The sequence below is a fragment of the Castor canadensis genome, chromosome 15 (genome assembly GCF_047511655.1).
Source record: "Castor canadensis chromosome 15, mCasCan1.hap1v2, whole genome shotgun sequence".
Classification (NCBI taxonomy): domain Eukaryota; kingdom Metazoa; phylum Chordata; class Mammalia; order Rodentia; family Castoridae; genus Castor; species Castor canadensis.
In genome coordinates, this window is record NC_133400.1 from 27,924,374 (window position 1) to 27,939,592 (window position 15,219).

The 15,219-nt window shown below is 57.1% G+C and overlaps 1 protein-coding gene across 8 annotated transcripts in view; it reads left to right on the forward strand.

Moving 5' to 3' along the window:
* The window catches only part of Kifc3 (kinesin family member C3), a 78,880-nt gene extending 64,175 nt beyond the window's left edge, over positions 1-14,705 (forward strand). For 7 of the 8 annotated variants that reach the window (XM_074055924.1, XM_074055923.1, XM_074055925.1 and 4 more), the window contains 16 exons: positions 3,173-3,238; positions 3,746-3,889; positions 4,009-4,248; positions 4,711-4,884; positions 5,450-5,597; positions 5,694-5,824; positions 7,344-7,455; positions 8,411-8,592; positions 9,322-9,426; positions 11,090-11,220; positions 11,587-11,710; positions 11,973-12,102; positions 12,190-12,419; positions 12,657-12,791; positions 13,074-13,179; positions 14,105-14,705. In XM_074055924.1, coding sequence (XP_073912025.1) covers positions 3,173-3,238; positions 3,746-3,889; positions 4,009-4,248; positions 4,711-4,884; positions 5,450-5,597; positions 5,694-5,824; positions 7,344-7,455; positions 8,411-8,592; positions 9,322-9,426; positions 11,090-11,220; positions 11,587-11,710; positions 11,973-12,102; positions 12,190-12,419; positions 12,657-12,791; positions 13,074-13,179; positions 14,105-14,130 — 2,184 coding nt within the window. In that variant the 3' untranslated portion in view covers positions 14,131-14,705. Of the gene's footprint in view, positions 1-3,172; positions 3,239-3,745; positions 3,890-4,008; positions 4,249-4,710; positions 4,885-5,449; positions 5,598-5,693; positions 5,825-7,343; positions 7,456-8,410; positions 8,593-9,321; positions 9,427-11,089; positions 11,221-11,586; positions 11,711-11,972; positions 12,103-12,189; positions 12,420-12,656; positions 12,792-13,073; positions 13,180-13,866; positions 13,894-14,104 lie in introns of all 8 variants that reach the window. The other variant, XM_074055922.1, reaches the window with a different exon arrangement.
* Positions 14,706-15,219: the final 514 nt, after the last annotated feature.

A 15,219-nucleotide genomic window follows, 5' to 3' on the forward strand; every position in this document is an offset into this window, starting at 1 on the left:
CAGACAGGCGGGCCCAACACCCTCTGCCTTAGCAGGGCAGAGCTGAGGCCCCCTGAGCATGCCTCAGTTTCTCTAGCTGATGAGGAGTTTGTAGTAGGAAGGAGTATCACCTAAGCCCAGGCCAGCACCCTCTTCTGCTTTGGGTTGACCTCTGTGTTTTCCTGGGATATGGTGGCCTAGTAAGCCTGTGTCCTCTTTCTGGCTCAGCAATGTGCACGCTGCCCCTTTGCTGTTGTTTTCCTGTATTTATTGAGCACCTGCTGTGTGCTGTCCACATGCTGGCTTGTGGCCCTCCCCACATAGTCTCACAGATGCAGACGCCCGTGTGGGAAATGCACATGCTTTCTTCCAGGAAGGCCATGACTCTGGCAGGGCCAGGGAGCCCCCAGCTCCCCACTCTTTGCTGTCACCGCTCCAGCCCTGTCTCCTTCCAGTGCTCTGTGTGCTCCATTTGTTTGTGACTTCTTTCCTGCTTTCTCTAATTGGGGGATGTGCTTTCTTCAGGTTCAGGAGAAAGCTGACAGTGCACCCCACTCTCCTGCAGCAGAGCCCTAGATGGAGGCCAGGGTCCCTCTCCCAGATGGCACGTTCCTGTTGCCCAGCCCCAAATGGAGCCCACACGGGCCACTGAGCAGCTTAGTGGTTTTGTGTCTGATGTGGCTGTGGCCACCTTGCCAAGGTGCCCCACAGGATCTGTCTTCCTTTCAGCTGGGTCCCTGCTCTGCTACCCTAGACAAGCCCGAGGTAGCTTAGTGTCTTCCATCCTGACCAAGGGACCTTTTATAGCCACTTCCTCAGTGCCCCTTCCTCCCTCCTGACCAGCTGGCCCTGTGGCAGCCACAGTAGAGGGGGAGCACCTGGGTTTCCATTGTGATGTAAGAGGGGGACCAAGCTGGCTGCAGGTAAAGTGGGGGGGTTCCTAACCCCCACAAACACCTTGATCCCCACCTTTATGGCACTGGAGATGGCTGAGGTCAGAGCTGCAGCCCTGTAGAGTAGGGGGCTGACCTTTTCATAAGTGGGAAGGGCTCCTCTGATTTCGGGGTGAGGGAAGTTGGGCACATAACCTTGAGATGGAAGCATCATGGAAAAGCATAGAGAATTTGTCGGCGTCACCTGCAGCCCCGACACCCTCTGCTTGCTTGCACCATTTCCCCTGTGTTTTTCTTTTACTTAACATGTTGATGAGCTGTGATGGGACAGGGTCAGGAGCTTAGGGGAGGGAGGCAGAGTTGGGGAACGGACTGTAATGGACCCCTTTGCTCAGAGATGTCAGATACCAAGTCTTCTCTGGGCTTGTCATGGACTGCAGGCAGCAGGGCAGGGGACACAGCTGAGAGATGACACTTAAAACTTCCAGTCTTCAAGCTTCACTCTTGAGATCTGTGATGAGCACACAATGGTCTGTGCAGTAGACAGACACACACCCCATAGTTTATCCCACTGTTCCCCTAATGGTGGCTGTTCAGTTGTCCCCAATTTTATGGCTAAGGAATGAAAGGCTGCCTGGTGTGAACCTCCCCTTGCTCCTTTCTGGGCCGAGGGCTCTCAGTCCAAGACCTGGCATTGGCCAGAGCTTGGCCTCCCTGTTCATCCCATGGCCCAATGCACTGCTAGGAAGGAACATGATGGAGGTGTGACAGAGGTGAGTGACCTACTCAGGGTCAGCCTTTATGTCACCTGCTTGTCCACCAGGAGGCCCTGGGCCCTGGTGGGCCTCTCAGTGCCTCTGCTGCGTCTAGTGTCATGTGAGACCCCTCCCCACAATAAAGTGGCACTGGGGTTGCTGGCCTTTTCTCAGAGTTGGGGGCAGACCCCAGGGCTCACTTCCTCCCCAACCTGCTTGGAGATGCAGACTTGGTCAGCCAGGAGAAAGTGACCTCTGAGGCCAAGTGCTGCCCACATGCTTGTTTTTCAGTGTCTCAGCCATTACAAATATATAATGGGGAGATTTAACACATTTACCCAGGAAATTGAAACATTTGGCCTCCCTTAAAAGATAAGTTTGGTGGGGGCATAACTTAAGTGGTAAGATTGCCCAGCATGCTCAAGCCTGTGGGTTCAACTCCCAGTACTGCAGAAAAGAGAAAAGAGAAGAAAGAGAGAGAGAGATAGGGGAGAGAGAGAGGGAAGAAAGAGGGAGGAAGGAAGGGAGGCGAGCAGGAGGAAGGGAGGGTAGGAAGGAAAGGAAGTTGGTGACACTGACTGTGTGGGAGGCACATTGTGGCTGCCTCCTCAGGTGGCTTTTAGGTGTCCAGTCCCACGTGGCCCCTCACCTGCCTTACTTGGCTGGTACCTGTAGGTGATGGTCATTGTCATCTGTTATTTAGTAATCAGAACCCAGTGCTTTTGTGACCCTCCTAACCCCAAGTCCATCTGCCTCCCACTACACCTTTTTTACTGTGATGTGGTCATCCCACAGGCTCTGTAGCATGCACTGGAACACCTGCCTTACTTCTTGAGGAGAGGTTTCTGGGATGGGCTGATGTGAGCCCAGGATCTGGGGCCTTTGGGAAGGAGGACCAGCTGGAGGACAGCTCCAGGGACCTGTCCGCATGGGTCTGGCGCCACAGTTGTCCCCCTTTGCTGGGCACCTAGCTTGCTGAGGGGTGTTCATCCTCTTCTCTCACAGCCTGACTGGCAACTGGGGAGCAGGGATGGACACAGGTCCCAGATGTGCCCTGGCTGAGGGAGACGTAGCTCCACAGGCTGACTTATAGAAACCACTCAAAGTGGAAAATTGTGGGGGTTTGGCAAGAACAGAGCCTGAAGTTTGTACAGTTTGGGGGGGTGGTCCTTGTTAAGAAAGAGAGTATGAAATTACATGTAGTAAGGCAGGTCCAGGGCCTCAGGGGGGGCCTGCACAGTGAGGGGTCCTGAGTCTCCCTGAGAGCTGCCCCAGGGTGGCGAGGGGTTGCCAGATTGCACTTCTCTCCAGACCGCTCTGAGGAGCCCAGCTGGCTCTGTCCTGCGGGAACAGGGTGCTGACAGGTGTTGGGAGCAGACTGGCTTTCTCTCACCTGGAGTGCCAGGTACAGCACGGTGCTTGGCTGCAAGGAGGCCTGAGGCTTTGGGGTCATGGGCTGGGAGGAGCCATGTTGGTCATTGCTGGGGCCAGGAGAGGCCTGGGTGTGGGACCCAGACTCACTGTGCCCCTGCTTCATGTTGGCAGGTGGAGAATCTGAAGGAGAAGCTCATTAGCCAGGCCCAGGAAGTGAGCCGACTGCGATCTGAGCTGGTGAGTCTCCCGGTGCATTCCTGGAAGGGGGGCTGCTGCCCGGCCACACTTGACCCTTCCACCCAGGGGTGGTGCAGCCCATCTCTTGAGTCCTTGATCCCTACGGAGCAGATGCCACCCTGCTTAAACACTTAGCAGGCCCTAGTCCCCTCTGCAGACGTGTGAATCCTGAAGGCAGGGGGCTGGATCTTGTTTGCTGACATAAGATGGGAGTGTGAACTTTGCATGAATGTGACTTCTTGTTACTTTCACACTCAGGAAAATAGACCAAGAGGGGCGGGAGGCAGCAGGGAGCGTGCTTCTGCCTCACCCTGCTGCTTCCTGTCCACTGTCTTTCTCTTGATTTCTTTCTCTGAGCTCCTGGCCTCTTCTCTCTCCCTCACTCACCTTCCCTTTTCTTTTCCCCTTTTCTCCTTTCCTGTCTCTCTCCTCAACTCTCCTCTGCCCTGCTCACTTTGCTTTGCCTGCCCTTGCTCCATGTCCCCCCTGGGCCGTGGCTCTTTGCAGGGAGGCACAGACTTGGAGAAGCACCGGGACCGGCTGATGGTGGAGAATGAGCGGCTGAGACAGGAGCTGCGGCACTGTGAGGCCGAACTGCAGGAGTTGCGGGCACAGCCAGCAGCGCCCTGCGTGGGCTGTGAGCACAGCCAGGTGAGCTTGCGGGACAGGTCCTGACCCTGGGCCCAGGGTGTGTGTGTGGGGGCGGGGAGCTCAGCTCCTCACAGTGACCCTCCCTTCTGTCTGTCCCCGGGCTTCCCTACCGCCTGCAGGAGAGCACCCAGCTCCGCGACAAGCTGTCCCAGCTGCAGCTGGAGGTGGCAGAGAACAAAGGCATGCTGTCGGAGCTGAACCTGGAGGTGCAGCAGAAGACCGACCGGCTGGCTGAGGTGGAGCTGCGGCTCAAAGACTGCCTGGCTGAGAAGGCACAGGAGGAGGAGCGACTCAGCCGGCGTCTGCGTGACAGCCACGAGACCATTGCCAGCCTGCGGGCCCAGTCCCCACCAGTCAAGGTGAGCCACCAGCCAGGTGGACTGAGGTCAGGACTGGAATGGAAAAGGGGCTTGTCCCAGTGAGTTATCAGGTGTGAGCGGCTGAGGGGCTCCTTCCAGTTCTGTGCTGTGTTGTCCTGTGTCTGTCCCCTCCTGCTGCCCAGGAGCAGTCAGAGGGAAGAGTCCAGCACGCAGTGCTTGAGGTGTCTGTCCATTACGTGCCAGGCCCAGGTGCAGTGCAGCTTTGAGAATCAGCCCTGTCTTTGCCCTTTCTGTCTGTTCTGTGCCCGGGCTGGGCTGCAGCCAGGGCTACAACAGTGTGCTGTCATTAGGCTGAGACAGTCCCAGGAGGCCCACAGCTGTCTGGAAGCTAGGGCCTGGAGTTTTCACCAGGCACTGTTAATGGGGTGATCCCATACTCCCCTCCCATGGCCAGCTGCGTTGGAGGGTACCCATGTGATGCCCCCCACCAACACCTTACAGTACGTCATCAAGACAGTGGAAGTGGAGTCATCCAAAACCAAACAGGCCCTCAGCGAGTCCCAGGCCCGGAACCAGCACCTGCAGGAGCAGGTGGCCATGCAGCGGCAGGTGCTGAAGGAGATGGAGCAGCAGCTGCAGAGCTCGCATCAGCTGACAGTGCAGCTCCGGGCTCAGGTGCGCGGCCCACAAGGGTACATGCCAGCCAGGGGCCAGAGGGAGGCCCGCAACACACTGCGGAGGCTGAGCACACGGGGCCCCCACACACCTCGGGTCCAGTCCCTTCCTTTCCCAATGGCCGCATGGCCAAGGGCAAGTTTTGCCTAAGTCTCCATTTCCTCATCTGTGATGTGACCTGGTCATAGAAGCCTCTTCCCAATGGGCTCAGGAAATTAACAGCAAGAGACTGTTTGCTGGGGGCAGGAGAGGGGTGGCAGCACACACTCAGTGAGACTGCTGTAGCTGCCGTCACTACAACACATGCTTTTCTCAGTCCCCTAGGGGCAGCATGTGACTTACACACCTGCTACGTGCCTTGAACAGGGTTGGTGTTGGGCTAACGAGGGGAGGCGTTTGCCGTGGAGAGCTTCCAGCACCACTGAAGGGTGGGGAGAAGGCCATTCCACCCTTGTATTTCAGTGCAGTTTCACCAGCTCGTGGAGGTGGGGGCAGGGCTTTTTTCTGCATTCCTGTCCCTCCCTCTCTGTGCCCAGCACTGAGCTTCTCCTGGCCTGGCCACCAGATTGCCATGTACGAGGCAGAGCTGGAGCGGGCACATGGGCAGATGCTGGAGGAGATGCAGTCCCTGGAGGAGGACAAGAACCGGGCCATCGAGGAGGCCTTTGCCCGAGCCCAGGTGGAGATGAAGGCTGTGCATGAGAACCTGGCAGGTGAGCCTGCCGACTGGGCCCTGCCCACCCAAATCTCAGCCTCACGCCCCACCGGCCTCATGCCTTGCTGGCCTCACGCCCCTTGTGCCCTCTCAGGTGTCCGGACCAATCTATTGACGCTGCAGCCCGCGCTGCGGACCCTCACTAATGACTACAATGGGCTCAAGCGGCAGGTGCGAGGTTTCCCTATGCTGCTGCAGGAGGCTCTCAGGAATGTCAAGGCCGAGGTGAGCAAGGACAGTACAGGCTGGGCTGCAGAGAGGCCCTGGGAGCCTCCAACCTAGGGCTGCCTTCCAACACCAACCCCCTGCCTATAGCCCCCACCTTACTTCCAACACACACATTCCTGGCTGGGCCGGCCTTTGACGATAGACTGGTTGGGGAGGTATTAAGGTGTTTGTCTTACTATGATCCTGTGGGGTTTTTTTTATTGTCTTCCTATGTAACTGATGCTAACCTTGAACTCGAGATCCTCCTGTCTCAGCCTCCTGAGTGCTAGAATTACAGGCTGTCCCACTATGTCTGCTTTCTTATTTATTTATTTTCTTTGGTGGTGCTGGGGTTTGAACTCAGGACCTTGCACTGGCTAGGCATGTGCTCTACTACTTGATCCTCACACCCAGCCCTCTCTTGATTTTTCTTAAAACCAATGTTTCGTGTATCTCAGCTATGGTAAATATAGTCTATTATCTGCTATGTTTAACTCCGTGTTTTCCTTTTTCTTTCTTGGTTTGTTGAGACAGGTTCTCATTGCATAGCCAGTCTGGCTCTGATTTTATGCAGGTCTTATGCCTCAGCCTCCTGAGTGCTGGGATTGCAGGCATGCACTACCATGTCCATCTGCTATGTTTAATTTAGGTTTCCCCTTCCCTCATTGCTGGGATTGAGCCCAGGACCTCACCTCTGCTAGGCAAGCACTCTGCTCCTGAGCTCCATCCCCAGCCCCAGTTTAGTTTTTGTAAACCGTATTTGTGCAGTGTGAGAAGAGCCAGTGTCTCTTAAGTGCCTCCTACACGCTGAGCCTTTTATAGCCGTTGGCTCCTTGAGTTTGTATGACAGCTCTTCAAAGACTAATGTATCTGGGGAATAGAAAATAGTTTTTCTTTAAAAAAAATTATGCCACTAATGCATAGACATGGTGAAGAGTGCCACTTGGCAGAGGAGCACAGAAAGGAAAGGGCTCTCTGCCCCTCCACCCCTGCTCCCAGGACTGCCTGACTCCCCACATTTCGCCCAAGGTGTTGGAACACCTATAAGCCCATCACTGGAAGTGAACCCAACAAAGGGGAACATACCGAATGGGTGATTTTGCATCTCGCTTTTGTCTGTTGTGAAATGTAATACTGAGATCTTTACCTACCAGTTCCTAGAGTCACGAGCATCACCCCCATGTGAGAAGACGGAGGCTCAAAGACACTGAGGCACTTGTCGTTTCAGATCCCCCTGCCACTCAGGCAGGGGCAGAGCTAGAGTTTGAGTCCTGCTGAATCCAGTAGCCAAGTGCTATTGCTATGGATGGAGGCCGAGTCCCACCCTTTGCTTATTCTCAGCCTCTCTGAGGCTCAGTTTTGTCGCCTATAAAGTGGGGGTACTTGGCAGTACCTACCCAGGGGGGCTACTGAGGTATTTGATACACTACAGTTGTTCATGTCAGTACTCAGCCCAGGACAGGAGACAGCACGCTGTCAGGCTGGACGGTTGGTCCACTGAGGTGCCAGCTCCCTGACGGCATGCACGTACCCCCAGATCGGCCAAGCCATCGAGGAGGCGAACAGTAACAATCAGGAGCTGCTACGCAAGTACCGCCGGGAGCTGCAGCTACGCAAGAAGTGCCACAATGAGCTCGTTCGGCTGAAAGGTAAGCACAGGTGGCCCAGGTGGGTCACAGGGTCCTCAGCCTACATGGCAGGCTTCCTTGGAACTGTGCCCTATCCCAAGGAGCCATCCCAGTCCTCTTTATAGACAAGGAAATAGGCACAGAGAAGTCGGGGAACTTGCTCAAAGCTGTGTGTCTAGTCAGTGTTCCACCATGGACTTGAAGTCCATGCCCCTGGCAGACTCCAGGTCCTGGGTGCCTGAGATGTGTGGCAGGGCAGCAGTGTGCAGTGGCTGGTGTGCCACTTGTTCTGCCCTGGGGCCTGGTTAAGCCTGAGGCCCACCATTCCCTGCACCAAGCTCTAGGGAGCATCTGCTCTGTCTGGACACCGTCCCTGCCCTCTCCATGCTCACCGTCACTGGGAAAAGGGGCGTGATTACTAGTCACCCAGAGAACCCCAACACTGTCCCATCACCAGGACCAGGAGAGGCTCTGAGAGCCCCTGGGTCCAGGGCAGATGAGGGTTTTGGGACTTCCTGAGGAGGGGCAGCCAGAGCTGGAGAGGAACTGGTGGAGCGGGAGGGAAGGGGCTCCTGTGGCTGCCTGTCAGACATGGCCAGTCTTATCCCTGCTGCCTGTTCCTATTTGCCCGTTGGCTGCCCAGGCCCCATCCTGGCATCCACGGTGCCCTTCTAGGAAGATGGAGTCCCACGGCTCCTGGAGCCCACGTTCCTCATTGAGTAGGTGAGGACACTGAGAAAAGTGCCCATTTTGGTGTCTTACCAAGGCCCGGTTTAGTGTATGAACCCCACGACTGACCTTTCCTCACTGTCCCCAACAAAGCTCCCACCCTTAGTTGCTCTGCTCTGAGAGAAAATACGCTAAGCATTCATACCGTAGTGGGAGTCACTAATAACAGCTTGGTGAGCCACCTTGCCCTGGAGGTCTTTGCCCTATAGGCAGGGGATTCCGGGGCCATTTCTCTGTCACCACCCAGGAAACATCCGAGTGATTGCTCGCGTCCGGCCAGTCACCAAAGAGGATGGGGAGGGACCTGAGGCAACCAATGCTGTGAGCTTCGATCCTGATGACGACTCCATCATCCACCTGTTGCACAAGGGCAAGCCCGTGTCCTTTGAGCTGGACAAGGTCTTCTCCCCGTGGGCCTCACAGCAGGATGTGAGTGTGACCCTGTGCGTAGGCCATATGCAGGGAAAGGGAAGGACAGACACCCAGGGAGAGACAAAACAATGTGCGTTGGGGTGTGTGTGTCACAGGAAGGAGAAGCACGGAAGAGAGGAGACCAGGAAACTAAGACTCAGAGCCTCGGAAGGACAGATGCATGGCACCCAGGGATGGTGGCCTGGCCACCCACAGGGTGGCCCCTCCCAGGCTGGCTTCCCCAACCAGGAATTCCACTGTTCCTGTCCTATAGGACTTGCTAGAGACTCTACCACTGGGGCCCTCAGCATGGAGCCTCAGCTGTGTGAGCACGTCGTGGCAGCTTCTCTCTTTCATCTCTGCCCAGGGCCAGCCTGCCAGGCCTGTCAGGCCTGTGTCTTCCAGTCCCATGTCTGGCCCTTCCTTCACTCTGTCCACTGGCAGGGAGGCCCAGGCCAAAGAAGGTGCCAGGTTTCTCTGAGCCCTTCTTGATAGTGGAGCAGGGGGAAGGAGGGCCCCTGAGCTCTGTGCTGGGGTCGGCAGGCAGAACCAAGCTGCCCGCTTGCTGTCCAAGACAGTGGCTTCTTAGTTGTGACTGATCTGCAGTTAGCTGGTCGATGAGGTATTCATGTGCTGTTACCATTGAAGGAGGCAGTGGGCTGGAAGGTGACTGGACCTGGAGCTGGTGGGGCCCCTGGTCTCAGCAGTCCTTGAAGTCCCTCACTCTCTACTCCATGCCCTTCCCAGGTATTTCAGGAGGTGCAGGCCCTGATCACCTCCTGCATCGATGGCTTCAACGTCTGTATCTTTGCCTATGGCCAGACGGGCGCCGGCAAGACATACACAATGGAGGTGGGTGCCTGCTGATGGGGCTGCAGCCCAGGCTCCCCCATTGGTCTCAGGGTTTTGCAAGGTACACATCCTCACACACACCCCTGGGAGCAAAGGCTGTCATTCTCCACATGGTTCTGAGGCACAAGACCTGAGGAAGGGCAATTGCGGGAATGGGGGAGGAGCACACGTGCAAGACAACAAACCACCAGAGGGCTCTTGGCCTGACCTCAGAGTCCAGGACAGGTCACCCTGATGTCTCTCACCCATACATTCACTAAGCTCCCTCCTGCTGTATAGCTGGCTGCCTCATGCTGGGCCTGGAGATCCCGGGATGAATGAGGTGGGGTCTTGTCCCTTAAGGAGGTGCGGGGGAAGTGCAAGACTGGCCAGAGAGACTGGCCATGTGACCTCCCTTAGAGCAGGGCCTCTTACTGCCAGCCCCATACTCCCGTGAGGCATGGTGGGAGCACATAGGATGGCCAAGGAATGGGCACTGAGAAGAGGAAGAATCCAGACCATAGGCAGAAATGGAAAGCCAGCCTTGGCAACTGGTGACTTGGTTGGTTAGCATTTCTCTGGCTCCATAGAAGGTGCTGTGAATTTCCCAGGGAGGACAGGACAGCTGGTGTCCCCGTGTCCAAGCAAGAAGAATGAGAAGTTTGGCTAGGGGCCCTGCTGGTCAGGCTGCTGGGCACCCTCTGAGAGCCTGCCGTGGCAGCCCTCTCTACCTCATTCTGCTCCCCATGTCCCCCCAGTTCTGGGACTGGGGAGACTGGTTGGTGGGGGCAGGCTAGGCGAGCTGGGGAATATGGAGGGGCGGCACTTGTGCAGTGAGTACCTCCTGAGCTGCATAGATTTGAGGTGCCCCCTGGTGCCCCCAGAGCATCCATCCAGAGAGCTCTCTGCTAAAGCCTGAGGTGTGTCAGATGCCAGCCCACCTGGCAGTGGAGGACATCAGTGAGCATAGCAAGTTAGGTGGTGGGGATGAGGCACTAACAGGAGGGATGGAGTGTCTGGGCACACAGGAAGCCTTCCTGGGGAGGGGGCATTGGAACTCCGGAGGTTGCTGATGGAGCCAGCCCTGGGGTTCTGGAAAAGCTCTGTTGGCAGGGAGAACACAGATCCTTGAACCAGTGGGTGGTGCACTTAAGATCAGGGTGACAGCTCTTTGGCAGATATGGAGGGACCAGGGCACATCAGAGGGAAGATAAGACCTCCAGGGCCCAGAAGGCTCGCCAGATTTCTTCTAGAAAGGGAAACTAGCCCACTGACCCCAGGCACCTAACACCTCTGCTTCCATCAGCACCCAGAGCCTGGCTTATGACTTCCCTGACATCAAGCCCCTAGGTGGGCAGTAGGAGGGAATTCATTCATTACTGCTCCCTCCCAGGCAGCCAGCATGGACTCCGGTGCTCAGCAGCCAGATGCAGGCCTATGCCAGGCCTTCACTCCACTGTGCTAAGTCTCAGTATCATCCTGGCAGAGTGATGCCATCTTAAAGGTGGGGAGACTGAGGCCCAGGGAGGTGAAGTTGCTTGCAGCTGGTGGAGGGTGTTTTGACAGAAGACTAGCACACAGGCAGGAGCCTCAGGCAGGGTGACTCACCTGTGAAGGGGATATGGGGGCAACAGACGCCACATGAGCATCAGCAGGGTTAAACAGCCTTTCTTTCCACCTTCAGGGGACACCGGAGAACCCTGGCATCAACCAGCGGGCCCTGCAGCTGCTCTTCTCTGAGGTGCAGGAAAAGGCGTCTGACTGGCAGTACACCATGACCGTCAGTGCCGCTGAGATCTACAACGAGGTCCTCAGGTGGGCCGGACTCAGACGGCAGCTGGACCCATGGGGTGGGGAGGGAGGTGGCTGTTGTCAAGTGGGATGGGCAGAGTCCAGGTTCCGGCTGAGGATAGGAAGGGACCTTGCCCCAAGTGTGTCCTGACTCAGTACAGGAGACCAGGTGATGGTAGTGGTATCACTATGGAGGCAGTGGGTTCTCCGTCAACAGGACTTCTGGGGAACTGTCTGTCTTTCCCTCTTGTGCTGACTACAGGGGAGGGGCTGGAGGAGAGGTGGACTTAACCCCATGGTCTAAGGTGTGATGAAGGACACATTCCAGGCTGGGGCAGGGTGCAGAGCTTGGAAATGGGAGGAGGGTGTGACATCCCACTGGCCCTCCAGGGACCTCCTTGGGAAAGACCCTCAGGAGAAGCTGGAGATCCGGCTGTGCCCAGATGGCAGTGGGCAGCTGTATGTGCCAGGACTGACTGAGTTCCAGGTGCAGAGCGTGGACGACATCAACAAGGTGAAGGAGGGGCTAGGGGCTTCTGGGGGTTGGTGAAGTGCTAGGAAGACCCTAACCACAAGCAGAGCTTCTCTGAAGCAGGGCAGAGCCAGACTTGAACCTGGGCTCTGCCACAGCCTGAGTGCAACCTGGGGCAAATCCCCAGTCCCTCTGAGTCTCACTTTGCTCCACTAAGAGGCACAGGGTGGTGTCACTCTTTAGAGGGGAGCTCGGGCGGGATGATCCCCAAGTCCCCATTCTAAACCTACGCCCCTGTGCCCAGGTCTTTGAGTTCGGCCACACCAACCGCACCACGGAGTTCACCAACCTGAACGAGCACAGCTCCCGCTCGCATGCCCTGCTTATCGTGACAGTGCGAGGCGTGGACTGCAGCACAGGCCTCCGTACCACGGGTGAGGGAGGGCAGTGGGCCACCTGGCCTGAGGAGCCCACTCCGTGGGAGACCCTTGGACAGCCCTGACCGGACACCCTCTCCACAGGGAAGCTGAACCTGGTGGACCTGGCTGGTTCAGAGCGTGTGGGCAAGTCGGGGGCCGAGGGCAGCCGCCTGCGGGAAGCACAGCACATCAACAAGTCCCTGTCAGCCCTGGGTGATGTCATTGCTGCTCTGCGCTCCCGCCAGGGCCACGTGCCCTTCCGCAACTCCAAGCTCACCTATCTGCTACAGGACTCGCTTAGTGGTGACAGCAAGACACTCATGGTGGTGCAGGTGAGGGGTGGGGCCAGCCTCAGTGTTGAGGGGCCTTCCAGGCTGTGCAGGGTAGGGACTCTTGCCATCAGCAGCCTTGGAATCCCCTCAGCCCTGCACAGACCTGGTCTGTTGCACCTGTGTACCTCCCAAATCCCTCCTCTGTATCTCTTCAGTGCTCATGCTCTGTGCCCCTCAGTCATCGTCCCCGGGGTGGCCAGGTGGCCTGGGCAGGGCCTGAGCTCTGGTGTCCTCTAGGTGTCTCCTGTGGAGAAGAACACCAGTGAGACTCTGTACTCCCTCAAGTTTGCTGAGAGGGTGCGCTCAGTGGAGCTGGGTCCGAGCTCTCGTCGCACAGAGCTCGGGTCCTGGTCAAGCCAGGAGCATCTGGAGGTGTGGAGCCCCTGCAGTCCTGTCCCCATGGGGCAGGGTGGGGAGGAGGGAAGCTGCCTAAAGGTGGTAGAATCAGACTTGAACCCAAACCCAGTGGCCCTTTATTTGGCTCCAAAGGTGATATGGGGGGTCCTTAGCAATTCAGGTAGTTTACAGTCTGGTGCACAGTGGGAACTAGTTTCCTTCTTCACATCTGTGATCTCACAAGGGAAGCCCAGTGGGTGGCAGGAGAGATTGCCAGGGCAGCCCTGGCCCCAGCCCATCTGCCTTTCCTGCTCACAGTGGGAACCAGCTTGCCAGACACTACAGTCAGCACGAGCCCATTCAGCCCCCAGCTCTGGGACCAATAGCCGCCCTGGCTCCATCCGGAGAAAGCTGCAGCCTTCCGGTGAGTCAGTGGGGAGTGGGCAGAGAGAGGGGTGAGCACTCTCCCCATGAAGGTCACAGCCGACAAGACTGCCATGCCTGAATGGATTCTTTCCTTTTTAAAAAGTTTATATGCCAGGTGAGGTGGTGCACGTCTGTAATCCCAGCACTTGGGTGGCTGAGGCAGCAGGATCGCAAGTTTGAGGCAACTTAGTGAGACCCTGTCTCAAAATCTTAAAAAGGCTAGGGATATAGGCCAGTGTTAGAGGGTTTTGCCTAGCATGCATATGGCCCTGGGTTCTAATCCCAGTACCAGAAAAAAACTACTTACGAAACTTCAGAACCTGTGTTATACCATCCCCTGCCCCTGGGAAGGGGTTGGGCAGGCAGTACTGTGGAGAGGGTGGAGTCCAGCCTGTACCCTCCTAGCAGTAGCTGCTGATTCCAGGCCCAGGTCACCATTCTCAGGGGCTGGGCAGGCTGGCTTCTGGAGTACCCCCAGAAAGCAGGCTCAGCATCTCCCATCCTGGGCCTCACCTCTCCTGGGCTCAAGGTGTACCCCATGTCCCATAGTGGGCCACATGACAGGTCTGCAGCCCCTGACTTGGCCCTTTATGGGAAGGCCGAGTCCTTGGGTCCAAAGGGATAGGAGCAGCAGGTCCTGCCAGGGTCAGGCTTACCAGTGAGACACCTGTTACTTTGATTTCAGCCTGACGGCTAGGGCTGCAGTCTCTAGGTGAGTGGGGCCAGTGGCCCAGGCTGTCTGCCTGCTTGCCGCCCACTGCTGCCTGCCTTGGGTTGCAGGGCTCCGTGGGAGCTCTGCTGCTCGGGTTGCCCTTGGCTGTGTGCTGTCCGTGTGCTTCTGCTGGTCTGAGTTGCTCTCTACCTGCTTTGGGTGTGCCCACCATGGCAGGAGGAGGCTGACAGCCTGCCTTCCCCTTCTGCAGGGAGGTCAAGGCCCGTTCCTGTATGAGGAGGTACCATCCCACTGGGCCTGAAGGCCTTGCCACCTGCTCCTGCTGCAGTGCCGACTCTCCTCAGGAGTGGTGTCTCCGTGTGGCTCTGGGCACATGGCGTGGGCTGGAGGGCAAAGTTGGCCGCTCTGCCTGGCAGGCCCTGGGTCATCGGAGCTGGGCCCTCAAGGCCAGGGCAGGAGTGTGTGGGTTGTGGGCTCTCACCTGGGCTGGCCCACTCTTCTTCCCAGCCCAAGGGCCTGGTGGCCCTCAGGCCCAGGAACCATGGGACAAAGCTGGGCTGGTGGCAGCCAGGGGCAGCCCTGCCCTTGCTCCCCTCCGAGGGGGGACCCCACAGTGGGGTGTGTACATAATGTTCCTAGGTGTACATAGGAGCCTAGCCCCTACCACGGGCTGGGCTGTATTTATGGATGGCAGAGGCCAGTGGGCAGGGTCCTGTATCCCCTCATCTGCCTGGTACCAGGCACACTCTGCTCAATGGCTTCTTGACATGCTTCTCCCTCCACAATCCTATTTAAGAACTTTTGGAAGCTTAGCCATTTGTACTTATTAAAATAAAAGTCTTTTTACACAAGTGTGTGTAGTCTAGTTTGGTATTGGGCCCTTATCATGCCATCACTCCCCATGGCTGGCTGGTCACTGCAGCCCTGCAGGACCTGTCCTCCTAGTCACTGAAGAACACACATCCTGGACCACTGGGGGCCAGGAGTCCTCACTGACCCCACCCTCACCTTGGTCAGTGCCATTCTATTTATGGTCATATTTCCTCTATGAGGTACCTACCACGTACCTGCAGTAACTGGTTGTCGCATCTCACAGTGGTGTCACCTCCATGTTGTAGGCTCCAGGGAGCTTCAAAGACCTGTCACAGGCTCCGCTGGTGTTCCAGCCCCCTGCATAGCTCACTACTCCACTCTGCCCTTTCCTCCTGGGGTCTCCCTTGCAGCTTCTGTGCTGCCTGTACCTGCTCCCAGGCAAGGATTTCAAGAGTTCCTCCCTCCTAGCTGGCTGCACTGGCAATGTCTGCCCTGGAGAAGGGTGAACCTATAAGGGATGACAGAAGGACAGGGCCAGTTCTGGCCACCCAG